We start from the raw sequence: 24936 nt of genomic DNA, 5'->3' as shown, positions 1-24936 counted from the left end.
GGTCAATTCTGCTCCTAATTCTTATGTTATGACAACCAAGTCTATCTCCAAAAGTCATTTGGGCATAATACTTCAAACCTAGAACAAACATTTATTTCTGGGACCATTGCAAATCAAGAGCATGAGTATTTTACTGTTTAACCATGATATTAAAGATATAGTTTGCAAAAATGCCAATATTTTTCTTCAACTTCAACTAACTTGTTGAGCTGCAGGTGATGTGGCACTGGCTGATAAATATTATTTGCATTCACTGTAATCAGGTCAAACTGTGCACTACATTTCATTATCCTCTTAATAGCAACAGTTAATCAAGCTTATATGAAAAAGGACCAACTTACTTTCTCAACACTGAATGCACGTACAAACTTGCCACTGGCTAGACATAACCAGCTCCATATACTGGATTAGTGGTGCTGGAAGAGCACAGCAGTTCAGGCAGCATCCAATGAGCAGCGAAATCAACGTTTCGGGCAAAAGCCCTTCATTTGCCACAGGACAGAAGGACATAATAGACAATGCACTGTAGAACAGAAATTTAGATTCTAAATAGGGACCAAGCTTGGAAATAGAATAAAGCTGGTTTTCAAAAAAAAAAAGAATAAAATACACTGCCAATAAGAATGATGTGGAATAATTTGGTGCTCAATATGAAAATCAGTAGCATTCAGGTATTTAGGGAATGACAGGAAAGAAGATTAAAAAATAACGTACCAACAAAAATGGTACAAAATCAAAAACGTGCTTTAATGTGACTATACTAAATCATTAACTACTTGCAAAAAAAATTAGTAAAACAATCTGCACTATGGTCTGATGCTAAAAGCTTGTTCTAATATTAGACAATTCATCCTGGCTCTCACTTGTGTCAAAGATGGAAAAAAAAGTGCTTCATGGACATGCAATGGTCTGACTAGCACACTGAACAGACCATAATGTTTTCAATGAACTTAAATTATATGGTCATTTCTCATCACTCATCATCTTCCCCTCAATTTTACATCCAGAATTCTCAGTTTAGACCATAAGAAATATAAAACAAATAAAGAACCAGCAGTTAAAATACTTTGAATAGGCAGGTGTTTATTTTGTTCAGGCTTTGGGTTTTTATTTTACATTATCAAACAGAGCTGAGGTACTAGTGATATTTTGGACAAAAATTTTTCCACTTTTTCCGTAACTTCAAGGGTTATCATAGTAACAATACATACGCAAAAGTAGTAATGAATATACAGTTGCATGGGTACAACAGTCAAGCCAAATAAGCCATATTCTGTTCAAAAACCGTACTACTGAAACTGCACACTACTGCACCACAGAAGCTTTGATAGCTCAATTTGTGAAAGAATTTTCAAATCATACTTGAGAAAAATGCTGCTCTCGAAACAGTGTTCACAAGCTTGTTAGTTTTGTCAGTGTATAAAGAAGTTCTAATAAAAATCAGCATGCTCTTGTTTGGTCAAAGAACTTCCTCAGTTGAGCTTGAATAATAATTATTTATTTAGCTATTTAGATATTTTGGTGAAAAAGGAATTCATTTTAGTGTTATTTTCTTGTACTCCCAAGAAAAATGTTTTTACATAAAAAATACAAATGGCAAAAACATAGAAAAAATAACCCAAGCCACACCATCTTACAGTATTTTCAGTAGCAAAATTATGAAAAAATTAGTAACCTAACAATGGATAAGCAAATCATTACAGCTCTGGCATGCAAGGCTGGGAAGCAGCCATTTCCAGGCAAAATCCCAAACTTTGATAGATGTCTCATGAAAACTAGGACATCACTATGCCCATGAATGCCACACCAAAAGTAAGGCAGAATTATGATTCTTAGCAACAATGAGACCAACCATACCTGCAGCCCTACTTTAACAACGTATGGGTGTAGGCACTTAAAGGATGCAAAAATCCCAACTGAAGGGCATGACAGTTCCATTTGTTTATACTTTCTCCAATAGGAATAAGTGGTGTACAGCATTAACTGGAAACAGTTTCTCCACCCCACAACCAGTTAGTCTAAACATACTTCAGATACTTAGATCAGAAAGAATGTTACATGTAAAATAAAGCTAGTGTGTTCATGAAGTAAAACCTAACATGACAAAAAAAAAATTGGTCACACAATTCTAAAAGATTTAAAAACTGGAGTACAGAATAAATTAAAGTGGGGAGATAATCCAAGTTAAATAAAAATGCTAAATTATATTCTGGGTGTGTTAGTCAAACCACACAGAATTACAAACTTCTAACCAATATGGAAGCCCTAGAACAAAAAAGGCATAAACGATGCATAATTTTACAAGTCTTGCATGTGAAAGTTTTCCTTCCTTCAAATGCACAATTGAAGTGATCTCTGTATGCTAGATGACATTTTAATTTTACGTGTGCGCAAGTGAGCAAAGAGAACTTTCCACCGTCCACAACACAAAGGGTTGATTTTGATCTTTTTCTGCCCATTCAATGCAAATTCATTTAGCTGGAAACAGTGCATAATTATTTGAAAACGCACATCTGAGTGGCCATCACCATGTTAGTGTACACAACCAAACAATGTGACAGAATTTTATAAAAGATGCTGGACTCACAACGTGCTAAAAAAGGAACTCAACATTGCATTATAGATGAATCATGCACACAATGATTTGGGTGTTATATCACAAAATGGAACTGTTAAAACTAACAGATTTTTGTAAAGTTTAAGAGATGTTTGGTGTAAATTAAGTTTTTTTAGTTCTCTTTGCACCCTTGAGAAATTTAGTTTTGTCAACAGATCACAATGAGAAACCTATTTAAAACAATTAAAAAGGTCTAATTCACTGGTGTCTCATTGTTCAGATAATGTAGTCACTGTCATAAAGCCACTTAGCATTCAGATGTTATCTGCATAAACTGTCCTTTACACTAAACAGTTACAGAATTCCATCATTAAAAGTGCAATATTATACAACGCAAAGAACAAAATGTGTCTTCTGATTAAAAGTAAACTGATGCAAGTTGAGTTTTGGCAATTACATATTTTTGTATTTATTTCCAATGAAGACACTGACATTTTCTCCACGTTTGTGCTAGTGAAGCTAATAGATCAATTACAAGACAGCCAGCAATGATGAATTGCAATACTTTACCAACAGGGTAAGATTACTAGCCAATATTCACACTGTGGTGGATGGTAATGACAAATAAGCAGTGGCTTATAGAGCCGATATTAGCAAGAGCACCCGCCCTCACTGACTGGTTGCTCTTGAGTCTTTTCCAGTTTTATATCGATCACTGAAATTGAACTGTGTTAAGGAAACTTACTATGCACTGCCTATTTCTAAGTTTAAAAAATTAACAAAATCTTTCAAACTAGCAATTATAACACAAGAAACCTCAAATTAAATCCGGTTTGAACACTCCCCCAAAACATAATTGCAAAATGTGTCAACTTTAAAAGAACAAATTAAGTACATGGTACCAAATGAAAGCAATTCAAATCTCAGAACTAAACTCCTCCATTAGTGCTAAAAGCAATTTAAGAAATGAACAAGTAGCACATTTGACACAAGCCTGATGAACATCCACTTCATTCAATTTCGTTCTGCTTTCTCTTCACTCAACTAGTCTTCCTTTTCTAGTTTTCTGACACTTCCAAGCAATCGTTGAAGACTGACTATTCCCTTGCGTTTACCTAAATAATCGTTGTCCATGGGATCTGAGTATTGTTGGCTAGGCCACCATTGACAGCCCATCTCGAATTATCTGGGAGAAGCTGGTGGCGAGCCGACCACTTGTACCCTGCAGCCCCACTATGACGGTATAACCAGTGTTAGGAACAGAACTCCAGGAAATTGACCAGCAACCATGAATGAATAAGATAATTCCAAGACAGCATTGTGCAGGTTGGAGGGGAAGTTGCAGATGGTGCTGTTCCCATTCATTTGGATCCCTTGTAATCCTTGTTTGTAGGGGTCTTGGACTGGGAATGTATTGTCAAATGAACCTCATGAATTATTGTAGATGGTACATACCATTGCCAATGTGCATTAGTGAAGGCAGAGAATGATGGAGATAATGGACTGGATGCCTTATGGCAGCTATTACATTTTCAAGCATTGTTGGAGTTGCACTCATTCAGCCAAGTAGTTGGGCCTAGAACAATACCCTGAGGAATTCCTGCAGTGATGAGTTGGGGCTGAGATGATTGACCTCCAACAATCCTCTTTTATTCCAGGTATGACTCCAACAGCAAAGAAATCCCATCTGCTTGCACGGAAACACCAGCATTATATGCAGAACGTAAAATCAATTCAAACATGAAAAACAAATAAGGTCAAATGTTCTGCTAAAATTGCTTAATTTTAATCCAAGTTGAACAAGTTAGTATAATTTTGCTGTATTGAACAGATATATTTTTTTAAAAATGCAAGAAAATTTAATACAAGCCAAGAAAAGGATACTGTCTTCTCTGCTCTTATCCTGTGTGCTTTCCATTCCAGGCAAGGCAGCAGCTACACGCCGGAAAAGCTGGGGAGATATATATAAAACTTGACTTTTGATTTTATTCATAATTTATAGAAAACTGTAGAAAAGGTGATAAAATTAGAAAATTTAAAATTAAAAAAATAGAAGGGGAAGCTTGGATATAATTAGGAATAAGAATGCAAGAACAGAAATAGGGTGATTCAGGACCTTGAAATTGTACTGCATCTTTAAGCAAATTTGAAGAGTCCCAACCAAAACCTGATCATCTAGCCACAAAAGATCAACTCAGCAAGGATAAATTCCTGCAAATTCCCATATCATCAAATGCTATACAAAAATAAATTGCAGAAATAAATTAATAGACCAAATACAGTATACCTTTCAGGCAAAAATATTGTAGATGCTGTAAATCTGAAACAAACAGAAAATTCTGTGGAAACTCAGGTCTAGCAGAGTCTGTGGAAAGAGAAACAGAGTTAACGTTGCTTCTTCAGTTCTGAAGAAGAGTCCTACCGGACTCAAAACGTTAACGCTGTTTCGCTCTCCACAGATGCTGCCAGACCTGTTGAGTTTTTTCCAGCATTCTCTGTTTGTTTTAACTTTCCTAAGAGCTGCTTTAAGCATCATTAAAAAAAAGACAAAGTTACACGTTTTATTAATAAATCTTACCTTTTGTCAACTGTTCAAAAGGCATTTATACTCAAAAGCTTTGCATCAAAAAATTGTAGTCCAGACAACTTCCACACTAACTTAAAATCAACTCCCCAATTACAAAGTATTCCAATATTTGAGCAAAACTAATCAGGAAAATTCTCCAGCTGGACAGTCTGTGAAAACCAAGTTTCATTGTAAAACTAAAAAATATTTCATATGAAGTAAAGTTCCTTGTGCACTAAAATTGCTACAGGTAATTACTGACATATTGACATATATATTAACATAAAGAAAATATGCATAGTAAATGCATACTTTGGGATTGGAGCAACGTTTGCAAGCTGGATTCCCCAGAAATCAATATTTGGACCACTTTTTGCTTTTCTCGATCTAGATTTTTGACCTAGACTTGTATTGCCCAAGGCACAACTTTAAAATTTGCAAATGGCAAAAAATGTTGAAAATTGAGAACCATAAGTAGAAGAGTGATAAACTTCAAGGGGACAGAGACTGGCAGAATGTCAGATGGAATTAGACGCAGGCAAGTATGAAGTGATAAATTTCAGTAGGAGACAACATAAGAGATACAATTTTAAAGGGCATGTCAGAGGGTGTAAAGGAGCAGAGGGACCAGAAATTCTGCATGCTCAACTTGTTGAATTTGGTACTGCAGGTTGAAACAATAACTAAAAGGATACATGGGATTCTGTGCTTTATGTAGCCATAGAACATAAAACATTTCACCACAGTTACACTGTAGGATAGAGTATACAGAAATGTACAAATGGAGCACGTAAGAAATGTACTGAACTAATGATGATGTTCATCCAAATGCAGAATGACAAACTAGAAAGTGAGTTTTTTTTCCAGGACAATTTTGTATATCAGTACATTCAAGAGTCAACCAGGGAGCAGGCTATCGTAGACCTGGTAACGTACAATGAAATGGAATTAATTAATCCTCATCATAAAGAAGCCTCTAGTGATGTTAGAATAGAATTTCAGATTCTGTTTGAAAGGGAGAAGTTTGAGTAAATGACTAGTTGTTTAAAGTATTTTAAATCTAAATAAAAGGTAACGTGAAGGCATGAAAGCTCTATAAGGTGAATTGAGCAACTTTCATGAGGGAATTGGATCAGCAACTAAAGAGAAAATACACAAGACCGCATGCAAAAGTGGGGGAATGGGACTAGATAAGTTGCCCTTACACAGCAACACAGATAACAGTAGGTCTAAAAGGTTCTTCTGATATGCTACGAGGAATCATTGACATATTTAAGTATGTAAAAGCATGGTGTTACAGGAGTGAAACAATTTGCCCATTTTTAAAACATAAAATCACAGCAACAGTATGACACCAAAATATAGAAAGCCAAAAGAAAAAGGGATTACCACATAGACAATTACTTTCAGTGGTGAATTGGGAAGGATTGGTTGAGGAATCTGAAATGTACACTTCATAAGGTCACTGAGGCAAGCACAGCACCTGATTTGATGAGCCTGATCCATGTAATTCATTTAATTTGACAGAACAGCATTATTTGTCCAGTTTTGTAAAGTATTTGTAAAACCACCTGACCATTCATATCTTAACTTGATCTGATTGCAAATTTGAAATCTTCCCTAGTTACAAATGTTCAGTTCCAAGGAATATTCTATAATTATATTACTTCAAAAGATGAGAGACTGGAAGTGACAGGACCCTAATAATCATTTCCTCCAGAAGTTGAACACAACATCTGAATATTAACAATTTCAGGCTTTGAGAAACAACTGAAAAGTCAACGCTTATTCAGTACTCAAAAGTTGACCCTTTAACTCCCCAGTCCTATGAGATTATAAACAGTCAAATTTAACTTTGAAAAAGAAATATCAGAATAAGAAACAACAAGTGTTCCTGATCAAGGAAAAACAAATTTTAAAACACAATATAAGCTTTAAAGAAAAAAACTACTGTTCAGACTTGTCAACTTCAAACAACTTTATACAGAAATACTCTAACTGCAAATTATGGAAAAATTCAAGTTAAATAAAACATCTACACATTTTAGCAGACTACTTTATAATGCATTTGACACAAATATTGAACTCAACCTGAAAGATCCTCAAAACTAAATGTTTCACCATCAATGGATTTTAGCATTTAGCACACATACATGCAAAACTGAACGTTGCAACTCTAATCGGCTCAATGTTGATTATAATGTGATCGTATCACTGAAGTATCGGCCCATACACACGTGAAACTTTTAATAAAACTATGGTTACTCCACGCAGCTTTTCATGGAAGTCAAACATCTTCATACTCATGGTAAAATAAAATTTTTGTCCTCTGCTGGCTTTTGACTAATGACAGCATAAGTTGCATTAAAACTAATTAAATGCAATGATGAATATGGTGCATTTCCATGTAGGACACCAACACTGCATACATAAAAAAGGTACATGAAAGTACAGCATTTAGGTAAAAGTACGTGTATCACGTCAACATTGAAATATGGTTTCTGAGCTCTGACCAAGTGTCAAATACAGATTACTGACTTAATAATGGTTCAAATAAGATCAAGCACATTTGCAAATACAAACAGTTTAGCTCACAAACTCAAAGGAAAAAGGGAGGGAACGTAGAAAATTAATGAGGTGACAATTTCAGAGAACAAGGAAATGGCAGAGGAGTTAAAACAGATATTTTGCAGTCTATATGGCTGACGAACCTAAAGAATATGGAGGAAGAATTAAGTACCAAAGTAGTATTAGACAAACTAATGTGTCTAAAGGCAGACAAGTCCCCTAGCCCTGATGGCTTGTATCCTGGGATCCTAAGAGGTAGTTACAGAGCTGGTAGATGCATTGGTCATAATTTTCCATAAATCATGGTATTTTGGAGAAGTGTCATATGATTTGAAAACTGCTAATGTGACCAAATCAAAAAGGGAGACACAAAAATTGGGTAACTACAGGCCAAAGAGCTGAACATCCTTTTTTTGGGAGTGCATTGAAATCAATTAAGTAAATTGGAAAATGATAATCTAATCAAGTGGATTCAGCATTGCTTCGTAAAAAAGGGGAGGAAAAAAAAAAGTGTCTGAGCTTCTCCAGAAAGTGACAACCACATGCATGGAGGAGAACCATAACCTTTGATTGTTGCTTTTGAACTTTCAGAAGGTGTTAGTAAAGGTAATTCACAGTATGTTAAACCATAAAATAAGAACCCATGTTGCAGAGATTTATAATTTCACATGAATAGAGAATTGGCTCATGGGCAGAAAGGAGAGAGTGGGGCGAAGGAGTTCTTGGAGGTTGGTGACCAGTCGGGTTCCACAGGAATCAGTAGTGGGAACTCAATGGGTTACATTATGTATTAAATGACTTAGAGGAAGGAAGTAAATACACTGTAGCCAAATTTTCAGATAACACCAAAATAGGTGGAATGGCAGATTATAAGGGGGATACAAACAGCTTACAGAAAGACATTAATGAGTTAGTAAATGGGCAAAACGTTGACAATATGTATAATGTGGGAAAATGCAAAGTTGTTCATTTTGGAAGGGACAACAAAAAGAACAGAATATTCTTTAAATGGGGAAAAAAACTGCAAAATGCTGCAACACAAAAAAGGTACTTGGGGAGTACTTGTGCATGAAAGACAAAGCTAGCACATAGAAAGCAAAAAGACAAATGGAATGTTGGCCCTTATTTCAGTGAGGCTGGAGTATAAGAGTAGGAAAGTCTTACTGCACCTGAGTGTTGATTTTTGTCCCCTGAAAGATATTATTTCATTGGAGACAGTTCAAAGAAGGTGCGCTAGGATGATCTCCAATATGGAAGGAAAAACCTATGTGCAAAGGCTAAATGGGTTGAGACTCTACTCACTAGAGTTTAGAAGAATGAGAGCTGATCTCATTGAAACATACAGGATTCTTAAGGGGATTGATAGAGTAAATGCTGACAGGATGGTCCTCCCCATGGGAGAGTCTAGGACCAGAGGGCATAGTCTCAGAATAAAAGAACACTAATTGAAGACTCAGATGAGGAGACATTTCATCTCTCAAAAGGTTGCATGTATTTGGAGTTCCTTGTTGCAGAGAGTTGTGGGGACAGAATCCTTGTGTATATTTAAGGCTAGACGTACACAGATTCTTGATCTGTAGGGGGAAATCAAAGGTTATGGAGAAAGGGGAGGATTGTGGTTGCAAGAAATGTCAGAACAACCATGAGTCAAGATTAGAGTGGTGCTGGAGAAGCACAGCATGCCAGGCAGCATCTGAGCAGCAAGAAAATCAACGTTATGGGCAAAAGCCCTTCATCAGGATGATCATTCCTGATGAAGGGCATTTGCCCAAAACGTCCATTCTCCTGCTCCTCAAACGCTGCCTGAACTGCTGTGCTTCTCCAGCACCACTCTAATCTTGACTGACCTCCAGCATCTGCAGTACCCACTTCTGGCTAGAACAACCAGGACCCTATTGAATGGTAGAGCATGCATGATTCTTTTCTTATTAATTGAAAATCCAATAAGCTTCACAAGATTTCAATTTGATATTAAATCTGATGTCACTGTTAAATAGCCTCAAACCCAACACACTTCCTAAAAGGTAGACACCATTGGACTGAACTAAATTTGCCATAGGCACACACAACAGAATTGTGTTCAAGCATACGATGCATTTAAGAGACAGGCTATAAATTGAAGGCACTGAAGCACACCACATAAAATTAAGCCCTCTAAATGCCTGTGCTTTGGTGCTTGAGTAAATACATTGCAAAGCTTCAATCAATTTCTGGCTAACCACACAAACAGCTGGCACTCTATAGCAAGACTACTTATTAGCTTGAATCTTACTGCCAAATGATCTGCAGTAACAGTCTATTGCTTTCATACTTGCATTCTTGGAAACTATAGATGGATGTTTATTAATAATAAATCACCAAATTTCCTACAAAATCTTTGACCTGAGAGCAAGAACCTGATGGAAGTTGCAAAAAGGCTTCCCATTCCAGATCAACAATTGCTGAAACTACACACCAATTGACCTGGTTCAGTAACCTGCACTTTTGAAAGGTTGATTTACTTCTGGATTTGTCTACTTGAAGAGGATTCAAATGTACTTTTTGCTGAAATGCTAGTTTTATGGTTGGACCTTGCCATTGCTCAGAACAAATGCAATGTGCCACAGTGGAAATGTAATTGATAATGATACCAAGTTTAAATACTGTCAAATTTACCTAGCCCTGTCTTTCTACTTCAAGAATCAGCACTTAAGTTTTACATTTATTCCAACTGCCTGGATATGTTAGGTTGACTTTTCACAGTACAGCATTATAATTCAGAACAATGAAAATAGAGCTACACTAATTATTCACTTTCATACTTTTGCTTTCAATCTTGTCTTTCATATTTGAGCTTTGTAAACCTGGAGTGAAGTGAGAAACAGCTGTATTTTTTAAAAAAAGGGATCTACAAGGGTGGCTGCATCTTTTGAAAGCAAATAATTTGATACACACTGTCATCTCTGTGTAGCTGTGGGTTTCAGCAATGTGCAGACAAACCGGAAGCTGAGGAGTTGCTTACGTTTGAAGCTGACTGATTTGTGAACCAAGGACGATTTATCAATGACAAAAGTCCCCAGCTCATCCAAAAACAGAGATTGGTTGTCAAGTAGCTGAACAGCTTAGACAGTGAAAAAAGAGATAGAAAAGCTGTCAGACTAAAAGATAAATCAGTCAGCAGTAGCCAAAACCTCACTTTTCTTCAGTAAGCCACTTTAAACCTGAGGAAAACCAGTCCACCAGTCCTTTAGCAGATGGCGCAAGTTGCGATTTCCAAAAGGATAGATCATGTAAGTGAATCAGGCATCTTGTGCTTCTTGCAAACCAGTGGAAGCATTCGGAAAAAGACTGAAGAAACTTTCAGAGCAGCAAGAATCAACCCAATAGATCTTGTGAGCAAAGAATTCAAAACGGTTCTTCCAGTTTTCCCTCCAAACATTTGTGGGGATGGGTTTCCTTTCCACCACTGTTTATACTCATTTGTCTAAAAAGGGAGTTTATACAAGATTTTGCTTTAATTTTCATTGCTGCTGGTTGAAAATTCTGCAACATCCTCCCAACAGCATTGAGGGTCTACCTACAGCTCAGGGCTTGCAGCAGTTAAGGTAGAAACTCACCACCACCTTCTCTAGAGCAATTAGGGATGGACAATAAGTGTATGTTACATGAGTGAATTAAAAACAATTGTAGAGTTTACTTAATTTAGCTTAATTGTTTATAACTAGAAACTAATTACATGCAATAATTAATGATCTTTAAGTATGGAAATCTGATTTCATGTTTTCTATCAACCTGGGTCCGAAAATCAATTAGTTTGCTTCTTTAAAAAAAGATAACTACTCCAGCAATAGCAGGGCTTCATTTCCAACACTATTCCAACTGAGGCGTCCAACTTCTTAAAATTAATTTGAAGATTCCTTTTTTAAAAGCAGTTTGTACTTTATATATAATATGGTTATATTAATCAATTTAAGTGTATTCAATTTAGGGTCTTGGGGGGGGAAAAAAAAATTATGAAAACATGAGAGCTGCCAGCATGGGTTACTTAAGGAAATATACAAGAAACAAATTGATGCAATCAAATTTTACACAACAGGAAGAGGTAAACATCTACAGTTCCTCACATGATGTGACTACATTCTCAGGCAGATTGTCCTAAGGGAATGAAAAGCACACAGAGGAATCAATTCTGTGACAACCAAATAAGTCATTGTTTCTATCTTTTGACAAATTCAATGTTCTCAGACATTCCTCTTAAGTACAACTGCTGATTGATCCACAAAATATACATTTGTGCATTTAAATTTTCATTCCTTCTCACTAAATCAACAAATCTTTGTTATGATTACAAACAAAACTTCACCACCCCTTCCCTATCTCTCAATCCTGGTATCATGCCCCATGACCCTTTGAAGTTTGTGCCTTCAGCTTCATTACAAAAAAAGTTTATTTCCTTTGCAGCTACACCCCAAAGGAGCCAAGTGAAGACAAGCCAGGGCTGCATCAGAGTTTGGTGTGGTGGTAGCATTCCTTGAGATCCAGAGTGTTTTCACAATTTTACTGCTTTAAAAGTCTGCACTTAACAGGCTCTATATCTGCTAGGTACTGCCTTAAATAAAAGTATGGGCAATAAAAGGAGGGCTTATGCCCAAAACGTCAATACTCCTGCTCCTTGGATGCTGCCTGACCTGCTGCACTTTTCCAGCAACACATTTTTCAGGTCTTAGCAGAACTCAGTACGTGCTGCACCCAAAGCCCATACAGTCAAACCACAATTTCTGGATTCAAGCACAAGTAGGCACCTCAAAATTTGTATTGTGAACATTCTTAGCATTTACCACTACTAGGATCATTAAATCTGGGCCATGATCTTCAAAGACTTGCATGCAGTACAAGGTAAATAAGCTTGTAGCGCAGATTGAAATTGGAGGCTATAATGTGGTGGACATCACAGACATGGTTGCAAGGGGATCAGGATTATGAGTTAAACATTCAAGGATATACATTCAAGGGGGGGGGGGGGGGGTGCAGGGGGAAGGTTGCCTTATTATTAAAGATGAAACTAAATCAAAAGAAAGAAATGGAAGTATGGTCAGATGGTGTAGAATCCGTGGGAGTAGAATTGAGGAACTGCAAAAGGATAAAAAAAATGACGTACAGGCCTCCAACCAGTATTCAGGAGCTGGGAAGCAAGATACACCGGGAGATAGAAAAGATGTGTAGGAAAGGCAAAGTTACAATGATCGTGGTGGATTTCAATATGCAGGTGGACTGGGAAAATCAGGTTGGTAGTGGATTACAAGGAAAGAAATTTGTGGAATGTCTATGGAGCTTTTTGGAGCAGTTAATGGAGGAGCCCACAAGGGAACAGGCAATATTGGATTTAGTGTTGTGCAATAAGGCAGACTTAATAAGGGAGCTAAAGGTGAAGGAACCCTTAGGCAGTGATCATGACATGATCGAATTTACTCTGCAATTTAAGAGGGAGAAGACAGCAGAGGTAAATGGTGTTACAGCTGAATAAAGGTGAGGCATGAGGGAGGAGCTGGGTAGAATTGACTGGGAGAGGAGCCTAGCAGGAAAGACAGTGGAACAGCAACAGCAGGAGATTCTGGGAGTAATTCAAGAGAGACAGAAATTCATCCAGAGGAAAAGGCAGCATGTTACAGTGAAGATGAGGCAACCATGGCTGACTAGCGAAGACATGAAGAGCATAAGAGCAAAAGGGAAAGTTTATGATGTAGGAAATCAGGAGGATTGGGAACGTTACAAAGACCAACAGAAGGCAAAAGAAAAAGGATGGAGAAGATTAAATACGAGGGTAAGCTAGCCAGTAATATCAAAGACTATAACAATTTCTTTAGATATATAAATGGCAAAAAAAGAGGCAAAAGTAGACATTACACCGCTGGAAAATGACACAAAGGCGAAGGTAGTGGGGAATAAGGAAGTGACTGAGAAACTAAATTACTTTGCATCACACTTCACAGAAGACACAAGTAATATCCCAAAAATTCAAAAGAGTGAGGGGGCAGACCAGAGTATGGTGGCCATCACAAAGGAGAAGGTGCTAGAATAACTGAATGGCCTGAACATGAATAAATCACCTGGACCAGATGGACTACACCCCAGAGTTCTAAGTGAGATAGCTTAAGAGACAGTGGAGGCATTATTGGTGATCTTTCAGGAATTACTACAATCAGAAAGGGTCCCGGGGGCTGAAAATCACTAACTGACACCCCTGTTTAAAAAGGGAGTAAGGCAAAAGATGGAATATTACAGATCGATTAGCCTAACCTCAGTCGTGGATGACATCCTGGAATCCATTGTGAAGAATAAGATTTCTGAATACTTGGAAGTGTATCGTAAAATTGGGCAAAGTCAGCCTGATTTCATCAAGGGGAGAAGTGGATACCTCAGATACTGGAGGAGATTAGAGTAGTGCTTGAAAAGCAAAGCAGGTCAGGCAGCATCCAAGGAGAAGGAAAATTGACATTTCAGGCAAAACTCTCATCAGAGGAAAGATGAAGAATGGCTTTTGCCAGAAACGTTGATTTTCCTGCTCCTCAGATGCTGTCTGACCTGCTGAGCGCCTCCAGCACCACTCTAATCTTCAAGGGAAGGTCATGCCTGACAAATCTGCTAGAATTCTTGGAGGAAGTGAACGGTGAGTAATAGGGTCTTGAGTGCAGTGGACCTTGGAGTCCAGGTGTACGGTTCTCTGAAAGTGGAGTTGTAAGTAAACAGGGCAGTGAAGGAGGCTTTTGGCATACTGGCCTTCATCAGTCTGGGCATTATGTAGAGAAGTTGGGAAGTTATGTTGCAATTGTACAGAACGTTGGTGAGGCCACACTTGGAAGTATTGTGTTCAGTTTTGGTCAACTTGCTTAAGCAAGAATGTTATCAAACTAGAAAGAGTGCAGAAAAAATTTACAAGAACACTGCCAGGACTCAAGGGTCTGAATTATAGGGAGAGGTTGGACAAGCTAGAGCATAGGAGACTGAGGGGAGAATCTTATAGAAGTGTATAAGATCATGAGATGTATGGATAGGGTAAACGCACTCACTATTTACCCAGGGTTGGGGAATCGAGGACTAGAGCGCATCAGTTTAAAAGGTAGGGGGAAAGAATAAAAGGGAACCTGAGGGGCAATTATTTTACAGAGGGTGACATACATATGGAATGAGCTGCCAGCAGAAATAGTTAAGGTGGGTACATCAACAACATCTCAAAAGTATAGGAAAGGTTTAGAAGGAAATAGGCCAAATGCAGGGAAATTGGGTTAATTTGGACCAGCTTGGGCTAAAGGGCCTACCTCCATGCTGTTGAACTCCATGCCTCTCAATAAACGAGGTTGTTAGACCAAGGACAGCCAATGGATGTTATCTACCTGGACTTCAAGAAGGCCTTTGACAAGATGTTGCACAGGAGGAGACTGAGTAAGATAAGGGCCCATGGAGTTAGAGGCAAGGAGCTAGCATAGATAGAGACTTAGCTGTCAGGCAGAAAGCAGAGAGTGGGGATAAAAGGGTCCTTCTCAGGATGACAGCTGGTGACAAGTGGTGTTCCAAAAGGCTCAGTGTTGGGACCACAACTTTTCACTAATACATTAATGATCCAGATGAAGGATTGAGGGCATTCTAGTTAAGCTAGCAGATGATACAAAAGATAGATCGAGGGACAAGTAGCATTAAGACGGCAGGGAAGCTGCAGAAAGCTTTGGACAGGTTAGGAGAGTGGGCAAAGAAATGGCAGATGGAGTATAATGTGGCAAAGCAGGAGGTCAAGCTTTGATAGGAAGTACAGAGGCATATTTTCTAAATTCAGAAGTCTAAAGTGCAGAGAGACTTGGAAGCTCTAGTCCAGGTTTCTCTCAAGGTAAACTTGCAGGTTGAGTCAGTAGTTGGGAAAGCAAATGCAATGATGGCATTTATTTTGAGAGGACTAAAGCAGGGATGTACTTCTGAAGCTCTAAAAGGCTCTGGTTAGTCCACATCTGGAGTAGTGTGTGCCATTTTGGGCTCCATATCTCAGGATGGATGTACTGGTCCAGAGGAGGTTCACAAGAATGGTCCCGGGAATAAAAAGCTTAACATACGAGGAACATTGAGGACCCTGGGTTTATACTCAATTGAGTTTAAAAGGATGGGGGAAGGGGGGTGTCTAATTGAAACATACAGAATTCTGAATGGCTTGGACAGAAAAGATGTTGGGAAGATGTTTCCATTGGTAGGAGAGTCTAGGAACGGAGGGCACAGCCTTTAGAGTAAAGGGAAGACCTTTTAGAACAGAGTTAAGGAGAGACTTCTTCAGCCAGAGAGTGGTAAATCTATGGAATTCATTGCTACAGAAGGCTGGGGAGGCCAGGTCATTGAGTATATTTAAGACTGGGATAGATAGGTTCAAGCAGCACAAGGAGAAAGCGGGAGAACCGGACTGAGAAACTGATCAGCCACGATTGAATGGCGGAACAGACTCGTTGGCTGAATAGCCTAATTTCTGCTATGTCTTATGGTGTAACCAGCCAGGTACTCTCTTGCACTGCTTACAGTAACTCACTCTGAAGGATCCTCTTTAGTTGTGAAATGGAAGCAAGAGTGATCAAACTCTGAAAATATTCCTCCCATTTAACCTACAGTAGTAATCAAACCAATCCTAATTTAGCTGACTTTCTAAATCCAAAACCCCAATACACAACAGAAATTGAGAACACCATATTACCTTTCAACAAATTCAAAGCAAGACTATCGCATTGTATGATCTCAATTTGCTAAAAATATTTTGCAATCCAGAGAATTAGTAGCTTTCACTTGATTTAGTAGCACACAGGTAAAGAGAGAGCAAGTTATAGTGCACGAGAATAGTGTTTCAAAAATTCTAAAGTAGGAATAGTTTCCCTGACGAGCAATAAACTGATAAAATTAAATGGAACTACATATACAGTATTATGCAAACAACAGCACAAATTAAAATATAGGGAAGGTTTCATAAAGCAAGACAGGATTAAAAAGCAGAATTTCCATCAATTGCATACTTGTTTATTTAATCCAGCACCTTAAAAGACAGCAGGCATCATATGCAATACATTAGAAGCACAAGTCCTGAAATTAGCAGTCCCCCCCACCCATCCCAATGTATTAAAAGCAAAGAAAGTTAATTATTGGAAAAGTTGCAAAATGAACCAGACAAACATTTAATCAAATATCCAGAAGTGAAATTCTGAATATTACAGAAACAGCCAGCCAATCTAAAGCACTCCAGCTTTGTTTGGAGCCAAAATGCTTCAGGATAATTTGAGTTTCATACAAATTGACTAAACAGCAATCTTAGTAAGTGTGGGTTCCTGGTATTCCAGCACATTTCCAAGTAGTAACTAGATATCTATCGGATTAGCTGGATTACTAATTTTGGATTTAAATTCTAATTAAGCCGGCACAAGGCTTTTATTTCTTCACATTGGATCCCTGCAATCAATTGGTAGAAGACAGGATGACAAAACATCATGAACTGATAGACATTATAACCTATCGTTACACTGCTTCCAATAAATAAAGTATTCAAGTTTTTAGCTGTCTGTTCACCTTTATTATTTGCTTGACAAAAGGCAAGACAAAAAAACAAATTGTAAAACAAAGCATATCAACAGTTCAACACTGTAGGCTTTGTCTGGGTAGCAGGATACATTATACAAGATAAAATTTTAAAAATCTATAGTGCAGCAAAAGGAAAAATTCCACTTGGAAATTCATTGTTGCTTGTGCACAAAATATTCGTTAGGAGATAGTATTTAAAGGCATTGCTGATGGACAAAGCAAACAGTACTGTACCTGTTCTAGCTTGTTGTAGAGAAGTGGGCGGGGATCTTAAAAATAAGTAGTATGACCAAATGATTCAACAGAAGGCTAGTCTTCATCTCATTTGATATTAGAGGTAAAAAGGTGTTTTTCACCTTTGGACCTAAGGTGCAATATTTTGCAGACAGGAAAAAATGTCCAATTGTCAGCTGTACTTCAGATTCAGAAGAGGTGAATAATAAAAAAAATCCATGTTCCTGCTGCTATTAAGAAAGTTGCAGAGGTTCACAACTTTTTTTTTTTGGAGGGGAAGTGGGGCAAATATGTCCTGAAATGTACTGTTATTACAAAAAGAACTATGTATACTGGATCTTAAAAACAAAAACAGGAACAGTGGACAAAACTCAACAAATCTGGCAGCACTTGAGAGAAGAAAGCTCTGACGAAATGTCACTAGACTCAAAATATTAACTCTGACTCTGCTGTCTCTGTGGAAAGAAAGCAATTTTGTGTGTCCAATAACATTTCGTAAGAGCTTTCTTCCCACAGGTGCTGTCAGACAGAGTTTTATTTTAAGATTAGTGTGAAAACAGGCCCTTCGGCCCAACAGGTCCGCACCAACCCGCCAAAGCACAATCCACCCAGACCCATTCCCCTACGTTTACCCCTTCACCTGACACTATGGGTAATTTAGCATGGTCAATTCACCTGACCTGCACATTTTTGGACTGTGGGAGGAAACCGGAGCACCCGGAAGAAACCCACGCAGAAACGGGGCCAATGTGCAAATTCCACAGTGGCCTGAGGCAGGAATTGAACCTGGGTCTCTGACACGGTGAGGCAGCAGTGCTAACCACTGCCAGCAGTGTATTCTTATTGCTCACTTACCTGTTTTACATTGTAGCCAGCTTTAGCGCTAGTTTCAATAAACATTACATTCAGTTCTTTGGCTTTTCTTTCTCCTTCCTCGATTGCAACTTGCCTGCAACAGATGAAAGAACTTACAATAAATTTTCCAAATGTAAATGTGAGTTGGAAAGATGAATCATATATTGTAGGCAAACTTTAGAGAACAGATTATGTAAAGTCAATGGTCAAGTGATAATCCCAAACTAAAGGCTAATATTTTCTGATTATAGGCCATTCTAGCTTCATATAGTAGCTTCAAATTAAATGGACAAGCACATAGAAAGCTGCACGAAAAATCTGAAATCACAGATTCTATAGAATGTATTACTGCTCCCAGTACAGAGTAGAATAGCAAGTTTCTGGTCAAAACAAGAAATCCCCACAAAGTGATTTGTTCAAAAACACAATAAAGGAACCAAAGGGCAAGTCTAAAATTTCTAAAATTGCCCAAATATAGGTGACAGATGTTCAAAGAGTTATGTTCTCAGATTTAAACCTTGATGCTTTTATTCTGGTGCTATTGGACAAAAGGATAAATAGGTCATTCTGCAAAGTTATTTTCATACAAGGTTAAAAAAAATACAGCCTTTGTATATTTTAGTGTCCAACCTAGTAATGAACAGAACTCTCTTCCAAGTCAAAGTCCTGGAATTCCTTGCCTAATGACATTGCAAATGCTCATAAGGTCTGCAGCAGTTCCAGACAGGTTCACTACTATGTTCTCAACAGCAATTAAGGATAGGCAATAAATGCTGCCCTAGAGACTTAACTGCTACATTCCAAAAACAAATACTTTATAGAATAACTATAAAAAGCAACATTGTTATAAAATTTTACAGGTAAGTCAAACATCTATGAATCTATTCATGTACCCTTCCTGTACTGAATGCTACTGATTTTCTCCAATGAGTCAAAAGTAATCAGAAAGCTTTGTGGATTGAATGCTCACCAGGTTAAATACATCATTCTCAGAATTCCATTCCTCATTAGAGTTAGGGAATACGATTTGGTACTCATCCCTATCGCAAAGTCAATATTTTCAAGGACAAAAAAAAGACTTGGTTTTGTTATGAACCGACCAGCCAGTACAAAATTTCTCTTCATTGATTGCATGAATAAATAATGTTCACAATCCAAATATGCTTTAAAAAATTCCAGTGTTCAAGTATCTGGAATGCTGTGTATTTTGTATATAGAGGCAATGATCCTATACAAGATAATGATTCTGCATGAAGCACTGGAATATCCTATGAGAGACTTTAGACAGAGTAAAAATGTATTCAATAGGAAGTTGCACTGTTTGAGAAAGACAATCGTTTGCAAAATGCAGACCATAGAGAAATATAACTGAAGTATTTAAAATTACGAAAGGACAGCACAATCAGGTACAAACAAACAGTTTTAAGTAGTTGACAGGCACTTTACACCAACTGTGTAGGAGAGACTTCTCTTGTCACAAAGAGCTGCGGAAACACTTTCTGGTTTATTGCCTACAGTTAAAACTGCAGCGGGGAGGTTTCCAAGAGCTGCTTCATGTCACAGGTGCTTTGATGGGAAAGATAGACAACAACTGAATTTGCATGTATACTCCCATATACCTCTGGAACATATGAAGAAATGACTGAGAGGAAGTCCTCGGCTAATAAACAATATTCAACATTAGATCAGAAAAGGTGAAAGAAATGGAGTGAAAGCGATCTGGAAACATGATGCAGAAACTAATTGGCAAACTGACTGTTCTGTCATGTTAATATCATTTGCAAAGGAACAAATTGAATTCACTACCTTTGGTCTGTAAACAAATTAGGGACATCAACCACTTACAAAAGATTTGGATGTGAGCATAAGAGGTATAGTTAGTAAGCTTGCAGATGACACCAAAATTGGAGGTGTAGTGGACAGTGAAGAAGGTTACCACAGATTACAATGGGATCTTGATCAGATGGGCCAATGAGCTGAGGAGTGGCAGATGGAGTTTAATTCAGATAAATGCGAGGTGCTGCATTTTGGGAAAGCAAATCTTAGCAGGACTTCTACACTTAATGGTAAGGTCCTAGGGGGTGTTACTGAACAAAGAGACCTGGGAGTGCAGGTCCATAGCTCCTTGAAAGTGGAGTCGCAGGTAGATAGGATAGTGAAAGTGGCATTTGGTATGGTTTCCTTTATTGGTCAGAGTATTGAGTACAGGAGTTGGGAGGTCATGTTGCGGCTGTACAGGACGTTGATTAGGCCACTGTTGGAAGATTGCGTGCAATTCTGATTTCCTTCCTATCGGAAAGATGTTGTGAAACTTGAAAGGGTTCAGAAAAGATTTACAAGGATGTTGCCAGGGTTGAGGATTTGAGCTACAGGGAGAGGTTGAATAGGCTGGGGCTGTTTTCCCTGGAGTGCGGAAGCTGAGGGGTGACCTTAGAGGTTTGTAAAATCATGAAGGGCATGGATAGGATAAATAGACAAAGTCTTTTCCCTGGGGTGGAGGGAGTCCAGAGCTAGAGGGCATATGTCTAGGGTGAGAGGGGAAAGATATAAAAAGAGACCTAGGCAGTAACTTTTTCCAGTCAGAGGGTGATAAGTGTATGGAATGAGCTGCCAGAGAAAGTGTTGGAGGCTAGTAGAATTGCAACATTTAAAAGGCATCTGGATGGGTACATGAATAGGAAGGGTTTGGAGGGATATCGGCCAGGTACTGGCAGGTGGGACAAGACTGGGTCGGGATATCTGGTCAGCATGGATGAGTTGGACCGAAGGGTCTGTTTCTGTGCTGTACACCTCTATGACTCTATATGCAGACAACAGGTCACCAGGCAAGGATGATGAAAACAACCAATATAAAAACAAAAATGTTGCACTGGCTGCAGGCCTAAATAAAAACAAAGGTGTTGGAGAAACTCAACAGGTCTGGCAGCATCTATGGAAAGAGGAGTTAATGTTTCGAGTAATTAAATTTGTTAACTAATTAACTATGTCAAAACATGAACTGAGTTTCTCTCTCCAGACCTGATGTGTTTCTCCAGCACTTTGTTTCTATTTGTTGTGGGCAAAGGCTACCTGGGTTTAAACACAATGGTAACTCTCCAAGTCATCTTCATACAAGTCCGTACAGAAATTTGACAGAAGGTGGAGGATCATATGTGAAAGAGAACATTACTTTCTTGCAGTTGAGGTTTCACAAGAAAAACTTACCTTTTGTCAGCAAGATCAGTCTTATTCCCAACTAACATTATGATAACATCACTTCCTCTCTCTGTTCGGACATCATCGATCCATTTTGTGGTTTGTTGGAAGGAGTTTACATCTTTTGTTTTAAAAAGAAAGAGTGTTAGATGCAAATTTGACCCAGCAATACAAGCAAAGTTCGGTGTTTTAAAAATGTGTCCCATGTGACAAATAGACAACAAAGCAAGAAACTTAAAGAAATTAAAATAGATAATTATAATTAATTCCTCCTGTTCTCTACATCGCAATGATGAGTTACAAGATGATCACGGAAGATACTTGGGAAAATCCAACCTACTTCCCTCAGCATGTTTCACAGGGGGAAAAAAACTCACCAAATGCCAATAAGCAATGTGATTGAGGACTTATTTAAGTGAACATTCTTACATGAAATCTCTTCATACTAAACCATTACATCAATAAACTGCTGCTAACACAGGTAAGAAGATTGTGCATAAAATTCAATATTAACATAAAATGTAAGGCCCCATCCTCTTCAAAAAATGAGCAGCTTTAACTAAGTGCTTCACTTCTGAAAGGCACAGTTAACTTAAAGTAAACCACAAATGAATGAAACAAATATTTCCTTGCACAAAATATCAATAGCCCCAACCTGTGCACTAAACAGAATTGTGGATACTTTCAATTATGCATATTTCTGAAATATCACTATGCAATTGGCTTGCTGGACACAGGATGCAATTCGTGTGAAAGAAAGCTCCATTTTAGATCATATAGTGGGGAAGTGATTCCTCTCAAACAATTATACTAAATTGATACCCTCAGAACAGAATTTAACCCTCTTCACAAATGCCTAGATTGCTTTCAGCCTTATTTGAATTTTATTGTAAATAATTAGAAATCTGCTTCTCGTTTTTTTCAACACTAGAGATTGAGATTCGCTTTACCTACAAGGCCAAAACTTAAGGAATTATTGTATCACTATCTTACTTCTTTTACCTTTGATTTAACGTCAAGTTCCACATACAAAACAAGATGCTGCATGTTACACTTTAAAGAAAAATAGCTGGAGTATTATGCCTTTAAAAAGCAACTTCTCCAGAACTATCAAATAAGTAGCTCCTTTGGAGATCAAGAGGTGATGTAAGAGATGTTCAAAAATCCTAAGATGTGTTAAGAGCCATGGAGACTAACCAGTGAAGCAGCTATTCAGTGGGCATAAATTTAAAAACACTAAGATAACAATGGGAAGGTTACAAAAGGAATCTATGCTTTAATAGGACTTCTAATATGCTGAAAGTGTATGAGAGACAATGCTAGGGGCATAGTCCATTCAATTTTAAATGGGGCGAATAAACATTTGAAAGTATAAAACATAAAATGAAGCATGGAAAATGACTGACTTGCACAGGCAGCCAACCAAATTGCTTCAGTGAGATTTATAAATTTCTAATAATTTAGGACTTCCAATTTAGGAGTCAGATTTTCTCATCTTTGCCTCATAAGGTGTCATATAAAGTTTTATTTATCAATGAGCACCCTTAACTTCAATCAATATTACAGCTTGGAGGCATACATGCATCAGCTAAACAATGTAAGAATTACCAGTTTAAAAATACAGCTCCAGTTTCAAATGGGGAGTAACTCACCTCCTGACTCCCCACATCCTGTCCACCATTACAAGGCATAAGCCAGGAGCATGATGGAATATCCCTACTCGCCTGGATTATACAGCTCCAACCACACAAGCAGCTTGACACCATCCAGAATAAAGCAGCCCATTCAACTGACAATACATCCACAAGCATCATTCTCTCCACCACAGATGCTCAGTAACAGCAGTGTGTACCAAGTACAAGATACACGACAGAAATCACTCAAGATCTTCAGACAGCACCTTCCAGACCACTTCCATCTAGAAGGGCAAAGGCAGCAGATACATGGACACCACCACCATCTGCAGGTTCAACACCAAGCCATTCACCCTCCTGACTTGGAAATAAACCGCCGTTTCTGCACTATCACTTGCTCCAAATTCTGAAATTTTCTCTCTCGTGCACATGGATGACAGTAGTTCAAGGAACCAGGCCACGACCACCTTCTCATGGGCAATTTGGATGCATAATAAATGCTTGACAGCCAGCAACACCCACATACCACAAGTGAATTAAAAATTGCAGCTGTTAAGGACAAATCCACAGAAGACTGATAAGGCATTCAAAAAGATACTGGGAAAGACTATAAACCCGGCATGTTCCCTTTAGGGTAAAATTTAGGAGCAAGAGATACCTGGATATCTATAGATATTCAGGATTGGACAAAAAGGGAAAGATGAAGGGACAGATAGAAAGGGAGCAAAATCAATAGAGGCCAAAGAAGAGAAAGTGCAGGGGAAACTCAAAAAAGCAATTTGGAGAACAATGAGGGGCCATAAAAATATACTGGCAGGCAAGAATTCCAAGATATTCTACAAATATAAGGGGGAAGAGAATAACCAGGAAACAATAATGCCGTTTAGGGACCAAAGGGGGAAATCTGTGCGTGGAGCCAGGGGAGGGGACATTGGAGCAAAGTGTTAAATGAGTGCTTCGTATCGGTCTTCAAGTGGGAAGAGGATGTAGGGTACTGAATTTGGGGAAAAAGGACTGTGGGGTTCTCAAGCAGATTGACAAAAGGAACAAGCTGGTATTTGGAGGTGTTGGTGGGCTTAAAAGTGCATAAATTCCTTGGTCCGGATGACTGGTCTCCCCACAGCAACCTGAATTCATTTTTCAAGAAGGATAAACCGGGAAGGGCAGACCACCGAGTCTCATGTCAATGCTACGGGAACTACTGGATAAAATTCTGAAGAAGAAAATTTACCTCCATTTAGATAGGCAAGGTTTGATCAGAGACAGTGAGCATGATTTTGTTAGAGGAAAGTCATGCCTAACAAATCTAGTTCTATTTTTGCAAGGATGTGACCAAGTGCATAAAAGGAGAACAGTGCAGTTACATAGCTTATGGATTTCAGCAAGGTCTTTGACAAGGTCTCACAAGGGACACTGATAAAAAGGTGGTAAAAGCACACAAGATCCAGGGTAACTTGGCAGGTTGAACCTAAAATTTACTTAGTGGCAGGAGACAGAAGTTGGTGGTCGAAAGTTTTTTGTGACTGGAGGTTGGCATCCAGTGACATATTCCAGTGATCAGTGCAGGGTCCCTTATTGTTTATGGTCAATAAGAACACACGTGTCTGTGTATATGGTTGACAGTGAGGAAGGTGGCTTGACACTACAGAGGACAAACAGATCAGTCACATAAGCAGATGGAATTTAACCCTAATAAGTGTGAGGTGATGCACTTCGGAAGAAATAAGAAAAAGGAGTACTCAATGAATGAAAGA

The 24936-nt window shown here is 38.3% G+C and overlaps 1 protein-coding gene across 2 annotated transcripts in view; it reads right to left on the bottom strand.

The window, feature by feature from the left end:
* Positions 1–1063: 1063 nt before the first annotated feature.
* rab6a (RAB6A, member RAS oncogene family) overlaps positions 1064–24936 on the bottom strand; it is a 74018-nt gene continuing 50145 nt past the window's right edge. For both annotated transcript variants that reach the window (XM_072577075.1, XM_072577074.1), the window contains exons 5-8: positions 21558–21669; positions 18354–18447; positions 4442–4508; positions 1064–3272 (exon numbers count right to left, since the gene is read on the bottom strand). In XM_072577075.1, the coding sequence (XP_072433176.1) occupies positions 3208–3272; positions 4442–4508; positions 18354–18447; positions 21558–21669 (338 nt within the window). In that variant the 3' untranslated portion in view covers positions 1064–3207. The remainder of the gene's footprint in view (positions 3273–4441; positions 4509–18353; positions 18448–21557; positions 21670–24936) is intronic.

Source organism: Chiloscyllium punctatum, chromosome 9, assembly GCF_047496795.1.
Source record: "Chiloscyllium punctatum isolate Juve2018m chromosome 9, sChiPun1.3, whole genome shotgun sequence".
Taxonomy (NCBI): Eukaryota; Metazoa; Chordata; class Chondrichthyes; order Orectolobiformes; family Hemiscylliidae; genus Chiloscyllium; species Chiloscyllium punctatum.
The sequence above is the reverse complement of the archived record's forward strand: the minus strand, read 5'-3'. Positions and strand labels throughout refer to the sequence as shown.